Source organism: Loxodonta africana, chromosome 15, assembly GCF_030014295.1.
Source record: "Loxodonta africana isolate mLoxAfr1 chromosome 15, mLoxAfr1.hap2, whole genome shotgun sequence".
Classification (NCBI taxonomy): Eukaryota; Metazoa; Chordata; class Mammalia; order Proboscidea; family Elephantidae; genus Loxodonta; species Loxodonta africana.
Window position 1 is genome coordinate 23,039,091 of NC_087356.1, and position 15,501 is coordinate 23,054,591.

At 37.4% G+C, this 15,501-nt stretch overlaps 1 protein-coding gene across 6 annotated transcripts in view; it reads left to right on the forward strand.

Annotated features, from left to right (window-relative positions):
- Positions 1-15,501, forward strand: part of APLF (aprataxin and PNKP like factor) — a 130,719-nt gene that overhangs the window by 76,277 nt on the left and 38,941 nt on the right. For all 6 annotated transcript variants that reach the window (XM_064268671.1, XM_064268668.1, XM_064268672.1 and 3 more), the window contains 2 exons: positions 6,014-6,369; positions 15,317-15,442. In XM_064268671.1, coding sequence (XP_064124741.1) covers positions 6,014-6,369; positions 15,317-15,442 — 482 coding nt within the window. The remainder of the gene's footprint in view (positions 1-6,013; positions 6,370-15,316; positions 15,443-15,501) is intronic.

The following is a 15,501-nucleotide window of genomic DNA, read 5'->3' on the forward strand; positions in this document are numbered from 1 at the left end:
GTATACATGTTTTACTACCTTTATCTCAACCCATACAGTGAGATAATCATGAATAAAACTTTAAGAAACACCTTATTATTTGACAGATTGTAGAGATGAGCAGTAAATGAATCCCAGATACTTGAAATAATTGTGAGAATTTGATGACATCAGGGGAGTATTACAGCCAGGCCCCAGAAACATCTGAGCTCTACTTGGCCAGTTGCTCCTCTTCCCCTTAGGGTTTCTGAGCATGGGAGACACAAGGCTCAAGGTGTCATAACCCTTCATCAAGGGCTTTTTGGTAAAGGTAGGTCAGAGAACATGACTTAGACTGAAGAAGACTCAAGTTAAAAAAAAAAAATTTAAGACCTTCCCAAATCCTACCCTCCATCCCCACCCAATTTTAATCTTAACAGTCGAGAAGGTAGTTCAGAGGGGATGAGTACAATGCAGAGCAGGAGTGGAAGCTCAAAGTGAGAGAAAACAAGAGGCTGGGTCCACCAATCTAGTCTAATGGCAGGAGACTGCCAGTTATAAAGAACTGAGAATAATTTGGTCATGTTTGCAGAAGAGATTTGGGAAAAATCGTTCTCTTTCTCCTGGGGAGGTATAAGAAAGGAGGTGAAGAAAAGGGGCAGAAGACATTTTCCCCTCAGCCCTCAGATTCTGATTCACTTGGTCTTGGGGTGGGGCCTGGGCATCAGTATTATTTTAAATAAACTACCCCAATTTTAATATGCAAAGTTGAGAATATCCGATATAGTCTGATACCCTCATTCAGCACCTCACAGGAAACTGAGCTTCAAGGATACATACCTAGTGACCTTGGGCCTCAAAGCCAGGTCTTCTCATCTTGGCTATAATGGATTTTTCTGCCACACCATACTGGACTATCTGCAAGCATTTTTGACTCTGGTAACTTCTGATAATGAAGATAATTGCTCTGAAATAGTCTGTAATTTTCATCAGTTCTCTTATGTCTTTCTACAACTCCTTCCCAGTTATGTAATCATCTGATTTGCAAGGAAAAGTGAAGGTGCTTGAATTGATTAACTTTAGAGGGAGGAATGGTACTTCCTCTGTATAATCTAATTAGAACTCAGTTATAAATGACAGAAGGAAGTCTAACTGAGACTACTTATGCAAAATAGGAAAGTGCATCAGCTGCCCATTGCTCTGTCTCCTCTGTGCTGTATGTGCGGCTTCCCCCGCTGTAATAATTGCCGACGTGAATAAGCTGGCGGTTAAGTAGGGCATTTCTCTGCGTATAGTTGCCTGCTCTGAGGCCCTGCTCATTATTTCTTCATGAATAAAGCAGGGGCAATGAAGAATATATCTCCACTTACACAGCTATCTCTTAAGTAAGGCTGTATCCCCCAGAGCCCCTCAGTATTGGTTTACCATGTCAGAGTCTTACGCCCTTTCCTTCTCACTGGCCATTTGAATTTTACGCCCTTTCCTCCTCACTGGCCATTTGAATTTAGTACCATTTATGGCATAAATGTAATACCCTGGTGGCGCAGTGGTTAAGTGCTTGGCTGCTAACTGAAGGGTTGGCTGTTTTTAACCCACCAGGTGCTCCGTAAGACAAGAGACTTGGAGATCTCTTAACATTAAAAAAAAAAAATTTCTTTTTTTTTTTACAGCCTAGGAAACCCTATGGGGAACTTCTACTCTGTCACATTGGCTTGCTATGAGTCAGAATCTATTCAACGGCACGCAACAACATAGCACAACTCTGGTCATTCCCACAGAAACATCTATTCATTCAATTATCCATGTGTTCAACAAGCATTTATTAAACAAAGAGTAATATAGTGAAAATAATAATGCCATTAACAACAACTATAAATAAAAAACAACAACCGTTTATTGAGTTCTTATGGGTTAGACCCAGTACTCGGGTAGATGTTATTTTAATTGTTAGAAACTCCTGGAGAGTAGCTTGATAATATCCTTGATTTATAGAAGATGAGGGAGGAGATTATGGCATTAACCCTGTCAAGAAAGAAAGGGAACCTGACCTAAGTCAGTGGCATTAAGGATGGAGTGAAGGTATTAGATTAGAGAAATATTTAGGCATCAAAAGTACAGGACTTGTTGCTTGGATCTGGGCTGAGTGAGAGCAAGAATGATTGAAAAGTAGACTTCTCAGTGTCTGAGTAGGATGAATGAATAAATTATAGTGGCAGAACCTATGGTAGAGGATAGAGGTAGGATTTTAGTCTTGACATTTTGAGTTTGAAGTAGAAAAAACATTGAGGAAGAGTTATCTAGCTTGTGGTTGAATATGAGTTTGAAGCTCAGGGTGAAATTGGAGCTGGAGGTTATGATTTTTTAGTCATTAGCATGTGGATACTAATGGAATTGACCAGGACTTCTAAGGTACCTTATCAGCACAGACGTTCTTGCCAAGGACAGCTTGGAAGGGGTTGGGAGGTCTTACCTAATTGAACTTATTCTAGGTGTAAGTTTTTATCCTGACCCTTGTAGTACATTAAAATTCAGGTGGTCGAACCAGTGGCAGAAGGCTTGTTGGAAAAGTTAATAGACTATTTTAATAGCCTTAATAGTATTTTTGAGCCACTTCCAAGCACCAAGGTCTTCTTCTCCCAGCTCCATGCTCCCAGAGGTCTCTGGCATGAAATAGTGCAGGGGATTCTGGTATTTCTCTCATAAATCTCCAGCCTCCCACTCTAGTTCTTCACATTTTAATCTAATCTAGGAAATACTCAGTGTGGATGCTTGTGAAATATGGAACTCTGTCTTTTCCCTCCTTCTCCCAAGTACAGAGCACCATCAGTCGTTCTCCTTCCCTGACTCGCCAGTTCAGTGACGTGCTGTAGCTCCTAAGCTTTGTAATGGGCATAGTACAAATTTATGCCTCAGCAAACTTACAAATTACTGCATGTAATGGATTTTGGGGTTCATTTAAAAATAATTGAAGCCATAAATGTTAAATTCTTGAATGCCAAGGGTCTACTGTATATTAGCAGTTCATGGAGTTCCATAAAGAACATTATGAATTCCAGTTTTTGTGTCTCTTCAAACACATTTGAGAACCCTTGATCCATGGTATGGATACCTGTGACTTTATCATTCTTTTCTCTTTTAGAATAAATTAACATGTTAAATGTACTCCTTTTGTGGACTTCAAAAACCCTTCTTTATATTTCATTAGAGGGAGTTAAAGTATGATGCTGTATGTTTCATTTCTTATATTTCATTTTCTAAATGTTTTGCATTTTTTAAATGGCAAAATAATACATACTTGTTAAAAAATAGAATATTGAGAAGCATATTGATTAAAAAGTGAAAGTCTCGGTTTGCCTCACCCTTCAGTCCTGTTACTAATATTTTGATTTGTATCCTTCTAAATCTTTTACTTTGGGTTTACACAAGTACAGAAACAGATATATTGGAATTTTGAAAAAACTAAGTAGAATCATATTCTATATATTGTTTTTGCTTTAGTTAAAAAAAAATCAGGCTTTATACAAAAAGAACTGAAAAGAAAGAAGATTTAAAGATCTACCCATTGCTATCAGGTTGATTCTGACTCACAGTTGTGGGGAGAAGTTATTTCCTCCTTTTCTAAAACCAAGAGTAGATAGGTGCTCTAATAGAATTACCGGTGGGGTTTTCAGATTCGAACAGGAGCAGGAAACTGGCATTTCATTGGATATCTGCTTAGCCAGTGAATTTGCTGACCTGTCCCATTATTACCTTGAATAGGGAAAAAGAAAATGCGTGAGAGCTGACCCAGTAGTGGGGGCTGCCAAGTGGGGAGGTGGGTCAGGATTGCCCCATTCCTACCTCAGCGTCCTTGGCATGTGCCAGTGGTCCTATAATGAAGAGAGGGTGAGGTTGAGGTCTAGTTGAGACCACTACAGCTGGGGAACAAAGAGTATGTTTTAGAGGGATGTGGCGTGAATGCCACCAGCTGAAGGTCTGCTGCGAGAGGAAGCCAAATGGTTATATTTCTCATAGGTTATCTATTACTATGGGGGCATTGGTGTTTCAGGGCTAGGATTCCTATCTTCCATGTGGGAAATTCAGATTCAGTTCCCAATCAGTACACCCCATCCCGAGCCACCTGTCTATCAGTGCAGGCTTGTGTGTTGCTGTGATGCTGAACAGGTTCCAGCGGAGCTTCCGGCCTAAGATGGGCCAGAAAGAAAGGCCTGGTAGTCTACTCAGAAAATCAGCCAGTGAAAACCATGTGGACCGTAATGGTCTGGTCCTCCCCTGACCCTGGGAATGGCACACAGTGAAAACCCTGTGGACCGTAATGGTCTGGCCCTCCCCTGATCCTGGGAATGGCACACAGTGAAAACCCTGTGGACCGTAATGGTCTGGTCCTCCCCTGATCCTGGGAATGGCACACAGTGAAAACCATGTGGACCGTAATGGTCTGGCCCTCCCCTGATCCTGGGAATGGCACACAGTGAAAACCCTGTGGACCGTAATGGTCTGGTCCTCCCCTGATCCTGGGAATGGCACACAGTGAAAACCATGTGGACCGTAATGGTCTGGCCCTCCCCTGATCCTGGGAATGGCACACAGTGAAAACCATATGGACCGTAATGGTCTGGTCCTCACCTGATCCTGGGAATGGCACGCAGTGAAAACCATGTGGACTGTAATGGTCTGGCCCTCCCCTGATCCTGGGAATGGCACAGGGCCAGGCGGCGTTCCATTCCAGTGAGCGTGGGGCTGTCAGGAGTCGGGGGTCAACTCAACAGCAGTTAACAGCCACAACAGCCGCAACAATGTGTTACTGTAAAAGAACCATGATAAGACCCAGGTTCACTTTGTAAGATCATTAGTTTGGATAGTGTTTTAAATTTACGGTTTTTCTTGGGGAAAAAACAAAAAACCTTAAGTTATTAGTCCAAAGGAAGTTATCCTAATAATACCTTCTCAAGAAATTTCAGTTGTTTGGTATTAAGTAAAACTAATAAGGAGCAAACATGGCTCCTTAGTTGTAAGTGGAGAGAATGTTTATATGTCCCTAATATCCTGTCATCACATCCTAAAGATGGCTGCCAGGAGGATTCAGGTTTTTCTGAGCCATGTTTCTACTCCACAATAAGTGTAAGTAATGGGATCATTTTTAATAGGATAATACTGTTACCCCTTATAATTGTGGTAAGTACAAATTAAGGAGTCCTGGTGGTACAATGATTAAGTGCTTAGCTGTTAACTGAAAGGTTGGAGATTCGAACCCACCCAGTGGCTCTGTGGGAGAAAAACCTGGCAGTCTGCTCCCATAGAGATTACAGCCTAGAAAACCCTATGGGGCTCTGTCACACGGGGTCACTGTGAGTCAAAATCAACTCAATGGCACCTAAAAACAGCAAGTACAAATTAAAATAGCTGTGCAGTGCTAATGAGAGCACTTGCTTAGGTCAAAGCATCTTTAATTGCTTAAACTAAAACTTTTATTCGGACTTCTTCAAAGGAATTTTTTTTTTTTCTTCCCCGAGCTGGTCATCCCATAGCTTCATGCAAAATATTTCTATGAGGGAGAAGCGATTTTATCATTCAGTTATAGAAAAATATGATTATATTTGCAGGGTAGAAATAAAGTATTACAGGTAACTTACAAGAAATTATAAGGATAAAAAAAAGGATAGTGCATATTAAACGCATGACACAGTGTGAAACCATGACATTTAAGAGCCTTATAGATTTTTGGGAAAGAATACTTTTAAATGAAAGCAAGTAGTATATTATCTCATGTCTTCATTTGTACTTTTTGATTATTTTTCACTGAATGTTTGACATGATTGTACATTTTGGTACAACTATAAATTCATTTTCTAATAACTGCAAACATTTTTTTAAAGTTATCAAACTAGCAACATAGCCAATAGTGGTAATTTTTAAGAACTTTAAAATGTGCATCTTGATGTTTTTAAAATGTAAAGTTTTATTAAAATATACGTATGGCACAAATCTTGTAGTTTCAATCTTTTGAGATTAAATTTATATATTTCTTTTTTAAAATGCTCCATTTGCTTTATAGGAGACGCCGCAGTCATTTTCTGCAGTTGCGTTAAGTAGCACGGAGGTGAGTGATGTGAAGACTGATACACAGAGAGAGGAATTGCCAATACAGAAACTTGACAAGATTTCTGAACAGAGAATCATCACTAAACGAACACCAAATAAAAAAGACCAGGCAGCGAGCTCTTCTGAGAGTAGTTTGAGTGCCCCAGGCAACTCATGCCGCGTTGAGGTCCCAGGATCTCATCCCGAGTCCGGCTCTGATCCCTCCAGCCCTGAAACTTCACATGCAGAGGTGACTGTTTCAGTTCCACAAGGTTCTGAAGAAGACAAGGCCAAAAGGACATCCTGTATGTACGGGGCAAACTGCTACAGGTAAAGGGAAATTACAGGTAGAATATAATGTTATTATTTCTACGGCGTGTAGCTATGTAGATATATGGGGTAGTGTATTAAAAGCCTAATAAAACCCACTGGCCCAGAAAGGTAGTAGCTTTATCCTGGTTTGCACTTTCTCAGTTTACAGTCCAGCAAATCCTGTTGTTGTTAGGTGCCGTCAAGTTGCTTCCGACTCATAGTGACCGTATGTACCATAGAACAAAACACTGCCTGGTCCTACGCCATCCATACAATCACTGATATGCTTGAGCCCATTGTTGAGGCCACTATGTCAATCCTTCTCACTGAGGGTCTTCTTCCTCTTTTCCGCTGACCCTCTACTTTACTAAGTGTGATGTCCTTCGCCAGGCCCTGATCCCTCCTGACATGTCCAAAGTATGTAAGATGTAGTCTCGCCATCCTTGCTTCTAAGGAGCATCCTTCCAAGATGGATTTGTTCGTTCTTTTGGCAGTCCGTGGTATATTCAACATTCTTTGCCAACACCACAATTCAAAGGTGTCGATTCTTCAGTCATCCTATTCATTGTCCAGCTTTCACATGCATTTGATGCAATTGAAAATGCCATGGCTTGGGACAGGCACACCTTAGTCTTCAAGGTGACATCTTTCCTTTTCAACACTTTGAAGAGGCCCTTTTCAGCAGATTTGCCCAATGTGATGTGTCTTTTGATTTCTTGACTGCTTTTTTACTTCTATGGATGTTGATTGTGGATCCAAGTAAAATGAATCCTTGGCAACTTCAGTCTTTTCTCCGTTTATCATGATGTTGCTCATTGGTCGAGTTGTGCAGACTTTTGTTTTCTTTATGTTGAGGTGTCATCCATACTGAAGGTTGTGGCCACCAGTGTTCAGATACCAGCAGGGTCACCTGTGCTTCAGCTGAGCTTCCAGACTAAGACAGAGTAGGAAGAAGGACCCGGTAGTTTACTTCTGACAAGAATTAGCCAGTGAAAACCTTATGAATAGCAGTGGAACAGCAAATCCTCTTACAGGCTTTGAAGATACAGAGAGGGATGGAATGTTTCATATGTAGACATGCTGACTAATGTAAGATACGGAATATTGGAGTATCCAGACTTGAAAATTTAATCACTCAGACCTACGTACCTGTTTATTTAAAGTCTTATTAGAAATTAGAGAGATGGCTTCATAAGTATTATCAATAGAATTTTAGGTTGTGTTTGGTATCTTATTACACCTATGTGTTTTCCTTTATATTGTTCTAATGGCGATTTGAATCACCTGGATGCCTTCTAAAACAACTGAATATGTATTTGCTGGGTTGATTGGTTACTCCTGTACCTACTTCATTTGCTTACATTAGACTGTATTGTCTGGGGCCCCTGGATGTGCAAACAGTTAACACACTGAACTGCTAACTGTAAGGTTGGTGGCTCAAGTCTGTTCAGAGGTACTTCAGAAGAAAGGCTTGGCAGTCTACTTCCCAAAAATCAGCGACTGAAAACCTTATGGAGTGTCATTCTACTCTGACACACACGGGGTGGCCATGAGTCAGAATCAACACAGTGGCAACTAGTGTTTATTTTGTGAACTCAAATTATAAGTCCTTAGTTTTAAGACTATAGTTTCATCTATGATGTTTGTAGTAGTATGTTTATAATCACGTAGTCCTATTGCGAAAGCATTTCTTTGCCGTTCCAACTTGCCAAACCGAATACCTTACCAATGTATTTGGTAAGACAGCATTTGTTGTCTTCTATGTAATATTTATATCACATATTCTATTAATTCCATATTCATATTGTCTCTCTTTAAAAATGCATTACCACTTTGGATGACAACATTTTTCAGTTTCAACAGTTCTGATTTATATATTTGTAAACAACTTTGTCTATGAGTGGCCTTAGTTCCAAATATGTAACATAAGGTAGAAACTTGTAAGATGTATACACCTTCTGTTACTTTGGATTTTGAAAAATCCTGTTTGGTATTCAGCACTGTCATTAGTCTTTGTTAAAGGTGATGGAATGCTTTATCAAGACCATAATGAATTCGTTCGTATTTGATGATGATACATACTAGTTTTAATCAGTCTTAGCTTATAAATAGTTATTTTAATTTTTTCACTAATTTCGATATGCATATTTAATACCTAAGAAATATTTGTCTTTGAATCTTTGAAAACAAATGTTTGTATCTGTAACAAAGGGAGCTCATAACATATATTGAGTTCTCGTTCTATGTATACCTCATAAAAATCATTTCCAGAATCAAAGCCGTGGCTTTAGTTCACGCTGTACAAGTGAATGATCTCCTAAGCCTCCACACTTTTCCACAAGTTCATATTACTCATTATTGCCTGAGTGATCTGGCTAAGAAAATAAAAAGAAGAAAAGAGAGAGAATGAAGTAATCTTACATTGCTCTCCTGTACAGAATCTTTCAGTAGCCAAAGTCTAGGCTTCTTAGTATGGCCCAGAAAGCCCTTGAACCGCTTGGATCTGCCGTGCTGTTTTATGCCTTCTGCGATGGACATGCTGTTCTCTTTGTCACTCCCCCTGCCCCGCTTAAAAACCCTGCTTATATTCAGCTCCTCTCTGATTCCTTTTCTGACATGCCCATTTTTCCCCAGATTGCTCATTTCCTGTCCTATGCAAGTTCTTTACCTTATACTGTTTCTAATATTACATTTGATTCCTAATTATTTACTTACATGTTCTGTCTCTCTTAGTAGTGTATTATTGCTCAAGGGTAGTCTCATTTGGTCTCTTACTGTCATGCTAATTGACTCCCATCTGCAACACACATATCTGTTCTGAGTTTTAGACCCAAATATTTACTACTTATATCTACAGCACTTCAAATGCAATGTGTTTAAAGCAAGTGCATCTTATTTCAATTCTTTGTGATGAAAATTAGCATTTAACTTTTTACGAACTACTGCTTTTCAAAAATCTTTTTTTTTTTATTGTACTTTACATGAAGGTTTACAGAACAAACTAGCTTGTCATTAAACAGTTAGTACACATATTGTTTTGTGACATTAGTTACCAACCCCATGACATGTCAACACTCTACCTTCTCAACCTTGGGTTCCCTATTACCAGCTTTCCTGCCCCTTCCTGCCTTCTAGTCCTTGCCCCTGGGCTGGCGTGCCCCATTAGTCTCATTCAAAAATTCTTTTTGAAAAATATTACTCTTTTGGGATCATGTAGTTCTTCTGTTTGATAGCGTATGATTCATTTAGTAAATTATTTTCAAAAAATCAGGCAGAAGTTGAAATGTCTCTTGTTAACACTTATAAAAATTACAACCTTTAGCTTTTATCTGTGTATATATATATATATATATATATATATATACCCAAACCCATTGCTCTCGAGTTGATTCTGACTCATAGTGACCCTATGGGACAGAGTAGAACTGCCCCATAGGGTTTCAAAGGAGCAGCTGGTGAATTCAAACTGCCTACCTTTTGGTTAGCAGCCAGAGCTCTTAACCACTGCGGCACAGGGCTCCAAATATATATAAATTATTTAAGAGTTAATAATATATAAAATAATGTTTTCACCTTTGGTAAAAGTAGAGTATTTTGTTGAAGACCGAATCTCCTACTGAGAACAACTAGAAAAGTAGAACACCCATGTTTGAAATTATGAGAGTACTACAAAGGCAGCCAAACCTTTGAGACTACTTCTTCCCTTGTAGTATTTGCCAGGTTTTTAGTGTTTTAGACAGGGCTAAGAGGTCAAGTGGAGTTTGGGATAGTGTTATGGGGCATGGGCAACAAAAATGGCAGTCAGTGTTTGCAAAGTAGGAGAGAACTTATTTGAAACATAGACATCCAAGGGGGTAAACATGAAACTAAATATAAATGAAGATAGACTATATAAAACAATAATATTTTTTGTGATGTGTAAAATGTATGTAGAATATGAAAATAACACAAAAGTGTTCGGTGAGTAAAGCAAGTAAAACTGTTTAAAGCTTTGCAATATCCAGAAAATTCAAAGAGTACTAATTTATATCATACTCTAATAAGTCAAGGATGCATGTCTGTCTTAGGCTGGGTTCTCTAGAGAGTAAAACAAGTAAAGCGTCTAAATATATATGGAGAGAGATTTATATCAAGGAAATGGCTCACACAATTGTAGAGGCTGGAACATCCCAAGCCCATGGATCAGGATAGAGGCTTCTCTTGATTCACGTAGCTGCAGGTGCTGGCGAACCCAAGATTGGAGGGTTGGAGAACAGGGTTCCCGCTCTCCGGCCTTGAAGACTGATGAATCCCAAGGTCTACAGATAAGCTGATAGCTCGAGTCCCAAGAGCTGGAGGTCAGATGAACAGAAGGCAGCAGCAGGATCCAGAGAGAGGAAAAAAGCCAGAATGTCTGCTTATATTCAGATGCAGGCCACACCCCCTAGGAAACTCCCTTTCAACTGATTGGCTACTCACAGCAGATTCATTCATGAGAGTGATCACATATAAACACTGAGAATCATGGCCCAGCCAAGGTGACACACAGTCTTAACCATCACAATGTCCTAATCCCTGGGTAACCATCAGAAGAAGAGTAATATGTAATTAATAAGCTGATGGAAATGGGGAAATTGAATAATTTAAAAATTTATGATCAACCCAAAGGAAGGCAAGAAAAGAGAGGAAAAGCAACATAGATTGTATGGGATAAGTGGGAAAAAAAATTAAAAGATGGTAGGATTAAATAAAGGGAGAGAAAGCCTTAATCTGCTTATAAGACTTGCACCTTAAGTATAAGGACATGTAATGGTTGAAATTATAAAGATGGGTGAAAGGTAAACCATAAAAATCTAACCAAAGAAGAGTTTGTGTGTGCATGTTAATATTAGACAAAGTAGAATTTAAGGCAAAAAGCAATACTAGAGGTAAAGAGGGACAGTTCATAATGATACAAGTTATTGATTCAAAAATTCTGAATTTGTAAGCACCTAATAGTGCAGGCTGAAAACATATAAAGCAAAAATTGACAGAAGTAAAAGGAGAAATAAATTCTCAATTAAAACAGCAGATTTTAACCTATGCTAGCTATAAATTATAGGCTAAACAGATTTAAAAAAAAAAATCAATGATTCTTTTCATTCATGGGTTATTTAGAAGCACACTGTTTAATTTCCAAACATTTGGGGATCATCTCATTTTGTTGGTTTTTTACTTAACAATGAGCAAATTTGAACAAACTTGACTAAATTGTTATATTCAGAACACTGAGCAGTGAAGAAAAACATTCTATTGAAGTGCCTCTGGAATACTTTCTCAAATAAACCATATCCTTGACTATAAAACGAGTCTCAACAAATTTTAAAAATCAGAGTATTTTCTGAGCACAGTGTAATAAGCTAAAAATCAGTAATCAAAATAAAATGAGATGATCCCCAAGTGTTTGGAAGTTAAACAATGTACTTTCTGAACAGCCCATGAATGAAAAGAAGCCATGATGAAATTTTTAAATATTTAAACTAAATGATACTGCAAATGTGACGAAGCAAAACTTGTGATGCACTTAAAGTTAGCTTAGGGGGAAATGTATAGCCTTAAATGCATATATGAGAAAAGAAAGCTGAAAATCTACCTTAAAAAAAAATTAGAAAAGGAACAGCAAGTTAAACCCAAAGAACATAGGAGGAAAAAAAATAATAAAGGTAAAGAGGAAAGTAATGAAACAGAAAATAGACATAAAATAGAGAAAATAGAAAAGCCAAAGGATGCATTGAAAAGACTAACAGTATTGATAATCCCAGAAAGACTGAAAAAGAAGAGAGGGAGAAAAGAGGAGGGAGCACAGATTCCCGGTAAATACCAGGAATAAAAACAGAACATCACTAAAAATCTTGCAGACAGACATTGAAGATATAGTGAGAGAATATTGTGAACCAGTGTCACGTCAATGGATTTAAAAAATTTGAAAGAAATGAACGAATTTCCAGAGGAAAAAAAACATAACAAAAGGGATAAAGGTGCAAATACAAAATCAAAATAGTCCTATATCTATTGAAAAAAATAAACCCATAATTAAATACATTCTTACAAAGAAGAATATGGGCCAAGATGATGCACTGGTGAATTAAGCCAGTTTATTTAAGAAAAAAAAAAAAAAAAACTACCAAAAAACAAAACTCAATGCTTAACACAATTTGTCTAGAGAACAGAGTGAAGGAATGCTTCTCAACTCATTTTATGGAGCCAGCATAAACTTGGTATCAAAATCCAACAAAGGTATAGAGGCAAATACTAAAGGAAACATTAGTATTTGATCCCAGCTGTATATTAAAACCCATACTAGAATACTGTATCACAATAAAGTTAGATTTATTCTAAGTTAGACTGTTATGCAAGGTTGGTTTGATATTTGAGCATAAATTACTGTAGTTCACCAAATTAACAGATTAAAGGAGAAAAATTATACTGATCATCTCAATAAATAGAGAAAAATCATCTGGTAAAATTCATCATCCCGTTTATGAAAAGAATTCTTGATAATAAATGAGTAGAGGAAATGTCTTCAATAAAGGATTTCTACAAAAGCCTACATCTAACATCATACTTAGTGGTGAAATATTGACATTTCTCCCTTGATATTGAAAATTAAAAAAGTGTGCCCACTCACCATTCCTAGTCAACATTGTACTGGAGATCACAGCCAGTATGATACGGCAAGAAAAAGAAATAACTAATGTGGATTGGAAAGGAAGAAATAAAACTATATTTATTTACAGAAGGCATGATCATATACCCTAACAATTAAGAATAATCTTCAGGTAAACTCTTTGAATTAATAAATGAATTTAGCACAGTCAGTAGGTTCAAAATGAATATCCAAAAATATATTTTTATATTCTAGCAATAAAATATTAGAAGTTTTAAAATTGGAATATTTAAATAATATTAAAACTGTAAATACCTAAGACTAAATCTAGCAAAAAAATGTGCAAGACGTATCTATGGAAAACATGGCAAGAAATTAATTAAGTGGGGGATATATCACATGCATGAATTGAAATACTCAATATCTTAAAGATACACTTTGCCCAAAATTGATATAAGTTAAAAGCTTATTATAAAGCTACAGTATGTAGTAACAGTGTAGTATAGGTGCCAGCATAGACAAGTCATCAATGGAAAAGAATACAGAGTCTAAAACCAAACCTACATGTCTGTCTTTATAACAGGTGCATGGCAAAGCAATGGTTAAGTATGTACCTTTCATTCAGTGGCTCTTGGTAATTGGATATTCATATAGAAAAATAATGAATGTTAACCCCTGTGTCATACCTATCACAAAAGTCAATTTGAGAAGAATTGCACCTGACAACAACAAATGTAAAACATAGAACAGTAAAGTTAGGAGATGATAACCTAGAAGAATATATTCCTAACACTGGGACAGGCAAAAAATTTTTTAAAGAGGCTACAAACCACAGTAATCATAATTATATAGTTCAGTTGCTTAATGGGACTATATTCATCTTTTCTGAAAAATATACTATTTTCAAAAGGTACTACTATTTTCAAAGTATACTATTAAGAGGATGAAAAGGCAAGCTACAAAGTGGGTAAGGATATTTGTGATACGTATATCAAAGGATTTATGTGCAAAATAACTACCGGTCAATAAGAAAATGATTGACACTCAAAAAATGGGCAAAAGGCACTTCACAAAAGAGGGTATACAAATGGCCTATAAGTATATCAAAAGGTGCTAAAGCTCATTAGTCATTAGGTAAACACATATTAAAATACAATGTTATAGATCAGGGGTTGTCAGACTTTTTAAAAGACCAGGCAGTAAATCTTTTTGGCTTTGTGGGCCATATGGTCTCTGTTGCACCACTCCACTCTGCCATTATAGAGTGAAAGCAGTCATAGACAATACATAAACAAAAGAGAGTGGCTATGTTTCAATAAAAATTTATTTACAAAAACAAGAAGTGGGTTAGATTTGGGCCTGCTGGCCATATTTTGCCAATCTCTGCTATAGATACTATTACATATGGATCAGACTGGCTTAAAAAAAGCTGACAAGACCAAGTATTGGTGAAGATGTTGAAAAACTGCAACTCTACTAGCCTGTTAGTGGGAGTGAAAATTGATGCAATCACTTGGAAAAGTGGAAATATTTATAAAACCTGGTAAAAAAAATTTTTTTACCTGGTATATATTTACCTGGTAAATAAAAAAATATTTACCATATACCCTAACTATATACTCAGGAAAACGCATATATATGTACACCAAAAGAATGTTCATGGTGTTATTATTTATAATAACCAATAAGTGAAATGAACCCAGAAGTTCATCAACAGTGGAATTGATAAATTATAGCAGCTTTAAACAGTGAACTATTACACAGTAATGAAAATGAACAACTGCTTCACGCAACTACACACACAAATTTCACAAACATAAAAAGTCAGACTCAAGAAGTACATACTATGTAAAACCAAAAACCAAAAAAACCCAGTGCCGTTGAGTCTATTCCAACTCATAGCGACCCTATAGGACAGGGTAGAACTGCCCTGTAGAGTTTCCAAGGAGCGCCTGGTGGATTTGAACTGCCGACCCTTTGGTCAGCAGCCGTAGCACTTAACCACTACGTCACCAGGGTTTCCTACATAGTATAAAAAAAAAAAAAAAATTACGTATTTTAAACAAAAAAACCCGACAAAACTAATCTATTATTTTAAGGTATCAATTCTCAAAGTGTGATCCAGGACCCCTGGGAATTCCCAGTGTCACCAGAAATTCATTATGTTACCATGAGAGTTCTCTATTGACTAGAGATCATGAACTTTGTTTTTAACAAGACAGCACACTGGTTCATATTCTGGAATAATCAGATGTGGGTTGCTTGGTTTCCTGCTATATCCTGGAAAAGCCTATTACATCCTATTATTTTTTTCTGACAGTATATTTTTCACCCTCATAGGAAGAATCCTGTCCATTTTCAACACTTCAGCCACCCTGGTGACAGCGATTATGGAGGTGTACAAGGCATGTATCAAGATGAGGCTGATGACCGGCCCGAATGTCCCTATGGAGCATCTTGCTATAGGTATGCAAACCCAAAACGTTTGGTTGTACTCTTTTTTTCCCCTGATTTCTGATATTCAT